The sequence below is a fragment of the Hakea prostrata genome, chromosome 8 (assembly GCF_041222555.1).
Source record: "Hakea prostrata isolate BN-2017 chromosome 8, UWA_Hpros_2, whole genome shotgun sequence".
NCBI classification, from domain to species: domain Eukaryota; kingdom Viridiplantae; phylum Streptophyta; class Magnoliopsida; order Proteales; family Proteaceae; genus Hakea; species Hakea prostrata.
The window spans coordinates 12021854-12028921 of NC_142607.1; the positions used below are offsets into that span (position 1 = coordinate 12021854).

General features: G+C 41.0%; 2 protein-coding genes across 2 annotated transcripts; one reads left to right on the forward strand and one right to left on the reverse strand.

Moving 5' to 3' along the window:
* Window positions 1–2947: 2947 nt before the first annotated feature.
* LOC149006935 (MLP-like protein 423) lies at window positions 2948–3694 on the forward strand. The gene is made up of 2 exons (XM_089166257.1): window positions 2948–3212; window positions 3302–3694. Exons 1-2 carry the CDS (start codon window positions 3035–3037, stop codon window positions 3571–3573), a joined length of 450 nt encoding a protein of 149 aa, XP_089022383.1. The 5' UTR covers window positions 2948–3034; the 3' UTR covers window positions 3574–3694.
* Window positions 3695–3983: 289 nt separating this feature from the next.
* Window positions 3984–6398, reverse strand: LOC149006936 (alpha-dioxygenase PIOX-like). Its single transcript, XM_089166258.1, has 6 exons — window positions 6295–6398; window positions 6037–6170; window positions 5309–5668; window positions 4981–5208; window positions 4669–4871; window positions 3984–4568 (listed from the first exon to the last, which is right to left on the reverse strand). The coding sequence occupies exons 1-6, from the start codon at window positions 6361–6363 to the stop codon at window positions 4099–4101; spliced, it is 1464 nt and encodes a 487-aa protein (XP_089022384.1). The 5' UTR covers window positions 6364–6398; the 3' UTR covers window positions 3984–4098.
* Window positions 6399–7068: the final 670 nt, after the last annotated feature.

Consider the following 7068-nt stretch of genomic DNA (forward strand, 5'->3'; position numbering starts at 1 on the left):
GAAGATATGGCTACAACCAGACTCATGGGCAAAAGATCACTTCAGTTGAAAAACGTAAGTTCTCAAGGAAACTATCAGTGTGAAAATTTTATTGTGAATTCTCCTTTCAGTGTTAGCATTTGTAGCCCGTATTGGTATATTTCAGTATTTAACATGTCAGAAATTTCAATTTCTCTTTTCAACCTCTTTATTTCTTGAATTGATTCTCTCGTCTCAGTGGTTGTTAAGTATCCCTAGAGTAGATTTTTCATTACCATTGTTTCAGAGGCTGTGTGAATATGGTAGTTAGGAGTACTGGTTGTTTTAATGAACCTACCATCTAAGTGATCTTTTAAAGTTCCTGTAAGCACAAATTTGTAGACTAGAAATTGATGTTTCCTAGTGCACAATAACCATTGAGAGCTAAAAGATGTTTGTGGTCCAATCTGCTCAGGATAGGATATCAACTTCCATGCAGAATTCCTATTCAACTTCAGCTTTTTTATAATGTAGCAGTTGATTGCCATAACTTGGAGTAATGATGGAACAACAATAGGAAAAATAGTAGCAAATGCACATACATAGATTTTTAGTTACTTTGAATACATGACCAGTTTGGTTGAGAGGAGAGACGGAAATTTAGCCCTGTAGTGCCTTTGTATATGCATTTATTGGTACATGTTTGTTTCTTAGATGCAAGTTTCATCTTTCAGAGATCATACTTGCAAAAGTATATCTTTAGCAGCTACCTGTCTCTCATCAAACCCTCCCCCATCATGGATAAGAAAAATTATCCATTCCTCTCCAACTGATGATCCCCTGCTGCTGATTGTTTAGCTTGCAGCACATCAGCATAATATACATTCAAAAGCTTGTCTTCAAACTTGGTTTAGTTAATAAAAGCATTCAAAAGCATTGGGACATATTTCGAGAAGACATGGCGCCATCTCACGGATTAACAGCTGGGGCAGCAGGGCCTCAAGGCAGCAGAGGATCAGTGTCCCCTGAATCTTGCTTTCCAAGCAGTTTCTTTGCCCTTAAGTACATGTTGCTTCCTTCATTTCCTTTTTAGTGTGAATATTGAAGATTCAATTCCTAACTTGTAAAAGTTCCCTCATAGGCAATAATCAAGGAGCCAGAGGATAAGAATAAGAAACAGACCTGGATCAATCTGATCCTCTGCTTGCTTCTCCTCTTCTTGTTCTGTTCTGAAACCATCCCAGATGAGTGACAATAGCAATTTGCAAAGCCCAAACAGACTATTTTCCAACTTGACAAATCAAATTAAGAAGCAATCAAACACAAGAAAACATTGAAGGCAAGAAAAGCAGAGAAAGAAAAAGGAATCGACCTCTGGTAGGAGTGAGTTGGGCCAAATAATTCAAGCCCAACCCAACCCATGGAGATCCATAAGGTACTCGACCCCTGGTCTAAATAATGGGCCTGGATGACTGGATCACCCAGGTCATTACTACTGCCAAGGAATCCGGATCATCTCCCACCGTCGAGGGAGCACTCTGTGCTCCCCGACGGCTTTACCATCACAAAATACAGTGGAGTCCACAGGTGGAAAAATGAGATTTTTTTTGTGCTCCCCCGACGGGGAGAAGATCCGGACTCACTGCCAAGATAGGATTTTTTGTTGAGTTTGGACACCTCCCCCTCGAATTGAACAGTGTGCTCACTTGGCCTTGTGCCACCACCCAATAGTGGTGGGACCTGCTTGTAAATATTAAAAAATCAGAAGTTGAAATCTTAGTGGGTCCCATCTGGCCCCACTTCCCAATTGTGTGGTTCAAAAGTGTGAAGGAGCACATTGTTCTATCTTGATGGAGAGTTGATCCGGATGCATTTTTATTTGCTGCTATTGGGGTTATCTGTTGCACGATTCTTAGATTACGGCACTAGGCATTTTTAAGATTCAACAGCTATGAAATGGCAACATCTGAACATAGTCACGTGTTCCATCAGCTCCCCTCCTAATAAAGCGGCGTGGAATTAAACCAATGTTTAAATTCAAATTTTAAATTTTAAATTTTAAATCATCTAACGGTCTGGATTACCTTAGGCTGCGTTTGTTTGCTGGAATAAAGGTGGGGTGGGAAAATTCTTGAAAAAAATGCAGATTTTTTACTTATCCCTTAAATCCCAGAATGATAGATTGTTGGGTTGCTTGGGGTGGGAAAGTGATGTGGCGGAGCAACTTTCCCACCCCAAGCCATTTTAAAACCCCACATATTTGGTGGGACTTTGTGGGAAAGTTGGGAAAAGTAAAAGTGGGACCCACCACTATCACTTTTCCACAAAACTTTCATTTCTTCTCCCTCATCCCACTACACATGGGTCTCACATGTTTTTTTTCCCACCCCATTTTTCCCACCCCATTTGCAACCAAACGCAGCCTTAATGACACCTCGCAGGCATGCCACACCACCTTTGTTATGCTGAAATACGGCTACACATCGATAGCTGCAGAAAATTTGAATTCAGCATGGGGTCGCACTGTGTTGCCGACAGTTGAGATCGAAATCCATTGGCTGCACATACTGCGCATTTAATGTTACGTGCATTTAATGTACAACATTCAAATAAATTCTTCTGCATGACGTTGAAAAACGAAGGCCATCCAATCAAATCTTTTAATGCACCGATCAGAGCTGTTCAAAGTTGGAGAAACGCAGCTTTACGTATTCACACCGATTCGATCCATATAAGGTTAACTGTCACTTGCTCCAGGTGAACCGTGAACCATCCAATCAAGGTACAAGTTCTCCAAAATGCTGGTGACCTTGTTAATGGCTTTGCAGTCGTTTGTTTAACCATGAATATCATCTTTATTTAACGCCACCTACTCTTTCATTCACTGCTTCAGGTTCTGCTAACACAAATAAATACCCTAATTTAATGCCCACCTGCTCACCATTTCATTTGACAACAACTAAGATCTACTATAAATATGAAGGTGTTGTTCCGCTAGTGATCAGTGTCCAGTGACAAACAGTTCTTGTGTGCATTGCTTTGAAGTTTGAACTCAAAGATCGATAGATATATTATAATGGGGAAGCTTGAAGTGGAGGTGGAGGTGAAGTCCAATGCAGATAAGTTCTGGGAGAGCATAAGGGACTCCTGCAACCTCTTCCCCAAGATTTTCCCTTCCCACTACAAAAGCATTCAAGTTCTTGAGGGAGATGGCAAGTCTGTTGGCTCTGTCAGGCTCTTGACTTATGCCGAAGGTAGTTCATAAAATAATCATCATGTACTTGATACATCTAGAGGCTTAATTTGCTAACTGTGAATTTTTTTTGATGCTTTAAACATGTAGAGATACCAGGGGTGAAGTTCTCAAAGGAGAGGATCGATGCAGTGGATGAGGCTGGCAAGGAAGTGGCTTACAGTGTCATCGATGGAGATGCGGCGCATTTATACAAACACTTTAAGGCCAAACTGGTGGTTATCCCAAAAGGAGAAGGAAGCTTAGTGAAATGGTCCTGTGACTTTGAGAAAGCCAGTGGAGATGTTCCTGATCCACACCTTATCCAAGACTTTGCTGTCAACAACTTCCGAGCACTGGATGATTACCTTCTCAAGGCCTAATCAGTCCTGCATTACGTTATGCTACTATGGCTCACTAAGGTCTTGAATCTCAACCTTTCAAGGGTCAGGGATTCTGCGATGGCCAACTTTATTTCCTAATAAGAGTATTGATCAACATCAATCTTGTGGGAGTGAGATTGTCTATGTACGAAAGCAATAATTATTATTAAGTGTTCTGTTAATCGTCTCATCAATTGGATTGATCCCTGCAACTGCACTTGATCTTAGGAAGAGAAAGAAGCACTACACAATCGTCAAGCCAAAGATAATGTTTATTGAGACACACAGGACATACAAGATACAAACGAGATGCATGTATTATGTTTTTTCAGGATTCAAAGCCTTAAACTGGATCAATGCTCCAAAAACTCCGAACCTAATGCAACAAGCAAAGTCAACTTCTTTAACATATCTCATACTAGACTGGTTTAATCTAGCGTCCATGCAACAAATTAGTCCCCATTAGGCACATTACAACACATTCGAAACAATAGATATAGATGTGACAAATTAACGTACTAGGGTTCACTGTGGAATTCGAAGATATAGAGGGACGGGATTGGAATGGTTGGGAGTTGAATCCCAAACAGAGAAGGCACTGGTGGAATTCATCCACTTCTCTGTAATCTCAGGGTAATGGCGGTGAATCACATCACGAAGGCTTTCCGTAGTGTTCACCCATTCAAAACCCTTCTTTGTGTAAGTCTCCTCATTGAAGTCGCTTGTGAAGAACCTATCTGCTTCCAATCTCCTGGAAGCCATGACGATGAAAATCACAAATGCTGTCTCACTGATGGCAAAGCCCTTGATCTTCTTCTCAGCCATGAGACCCACAAGTAGATCAAGCTGCTCAACATCATCATCATAGACTTCGCGTAACGTATGAATGGCTTCAGCATCATCTGTCAGATCTTCCCATTTGGAGATTGGAATTAACATCACTCCCCTCCTGAACTCGTTGTACCTTGCTACATTCCTCTCCCTGTCCCTGTAAACTGCATTAAACAACACCAAAGGATATATATATATCATAATCTTCTTCTTCAATATTCGTTCTTGATTCTTTCTGAAACCATTAAAGGGTTTTCTACTTACTTTCAAGAGCAGGGAGATCAACATGGTCAGATCTATCAGTTCCATCTGGATTTTGGGGAATGAGATCTCTTATCCATGTTGGATAGTTAAAAAGCTCTAAAGCTCCACATGCCTGGTGTCCCATGGAAACCAATTGCCTTACAAATCCAATCTCAGATAGGGTTTTCTCTCCATTGATGCCTATCAAGTCGGTCATTGGAACCCTAATTTTAACAAGAGTGTGAACCATCGTTATTGCTATTGCAAAGTGTTTTGATAATTGTCATCAAATGAAAATAAATCAAAGTGACGAAAAGGGAGAGTGACATATACATCTTAAGCAAGGGTGGTGATTTGTTGGCTCCAGGAGAAGCAGAAAGATTCCGGATTTGAAGGTTGTCTGGTAAAAGAGAATGCATTCTATAAACGTTGGTGAATTCCTCAGTCAGAGAATATGGAACCCCATGATTTTTAGGCTTCCTTAATCCAACCAAACCTCCCAAAATGGATCCTCCTACATGCCCAAATGTGTCCTTAAATTTCTTCCCCAAAATCCCATACCTGCATTTGCATTTAAAAAAGTATGTTAATCAAAGACTTTAACGTGATTGGACAAATCTAGTATAGGATAAGTTAAAAGACTTGATTTAACGTGTTTCACCAATTGGCACGCATGGATGCGAGTAATGTATCGGTCTTAAGAAGCTCAACAGTCCAATCAATAGTATGGATCTTAGCAATGACAGCAGAAGTAACTAGTCTTGCATGGCGATAAAGTTCTTCGTCTTCAAGGTGAGGGTATTCCTTCTTGAGGGCATCACACACAGCATTGTGTTCCTTAATGAAAAGGGCCTGGAAGGTTGAAACCCCAGCCCAGCTATTGCGCACGTCGCCAGATATGGCTCTCCCATCTTCTTCATGTAAGAGAAGGCCATTTTCTGATATCTTGAGCTTCCCATCTTTGTAGGTTCTCACTTTCTCAAGCCTTTTTGCATTGCTTCCATATATAGCACTTCCATCCCTATACATTTCCCAATAACATTTTAGGGTAAGAGTTCTTTGTAGGGAAGCATGAACTCATGCTTAGATGGGATGAGAGGATTTTGCCAGGCTAGTGCCACTGATGTGGTGGCATGCATCTACATTGGATGCTCGTCACCCTAGTCTTTATTAAATCTCACTTGCTCAGAACACCATGAGCACATATAACCAACTCAAGGGAGAGAAAAAAATCAGTTTTTTCTTCAAAATAAACTGAACCGTGTTTTGAGTGGCAGAGATTTAATAAAGACTAGATGACGCCCATCCAACGTTCTGCACCCACCTACACATTAGCAGCACTAGCCCAGCACTAGCCTAGCAAGATCTCGGGATGAATCAATTACTTACCACCAAGGTGTTCGGATGTTTAAGCTACCAGTCTTGATCTCGTAGAAACCAGTTGGGACCTCCTTGGTCTTGTAGAATCTGAAAGAGCTGAGTGGGCACTGGTTCTCTACTTCTCTTGGCACCGTGAGCTCTACCTGCAAGCATTATAAATGGTGATACACTTATATTATGAACCGTTGCATGAGAATTATTACACTGATAACAAGCATAAAATCTCTGAAACTGCTCTTGATGTATTGAACTAGCTGGCTAATAAACCTGTTTGGTGTCCTCTAAGTGGTCAATCCAATCGTGTATCATGAACTGAATCCACGAAGCTGCGATCATGTTGAATTGCTTTCATGTGTCTATCAACTTTCTTCGAGCTAGGAAGTTTTGTGGCCACCTCCATTGGATCTGGCTTCAGTAGCTACACAATAATGAAACCGGAGCAAAGAACTGAATCAGTTGAAAAGATTCTCAGCTGAGGGTGATCTCAGCAAGAAATTTAATTATACTAGAAACTTGAAATCTTTTGAAATATTTTGAGTTGTTGAAAGAGTTCAGATGAAACCCAACCGAGAGAGAGAGAGAGAGAGAGAGAGAGAGAGAGAGAGAGAGAGAGAGAGAGAGAGAGAGAGGAACTGCATGAGAACAAGGTTTGTGTTATAATGTATACCTGATGCTTCTGATTAACGGGAGGAATATTCGCGGCCAAAGAAGGTTCCTTGGCTACCTGCAGCTTCGTTGAAAGGATCATTATATGTCCCTTCAGCTGTTCTGTAAGGATAATCGGCCGGTTAAATCGAACCCCAATTGGTGTGGTTCCCACGTTAAGCAGGTTATATTCCTGGTGAAGGTGTCTCCTGATGGCAAGGTAAATAATTCCGAAGAACACTGGTAATCGATGCCATATTCCCAGCTTATCAATGCTGTGCATTAACTGCACAAACACAACACAACACGCAAATTAAGTACAAAATCTGTGCTTGTTATCAAGCTAAGAAGAAGCAGGAAAGGAAAGAAAGCCAGTAATTACCAGGAAAAGAAATT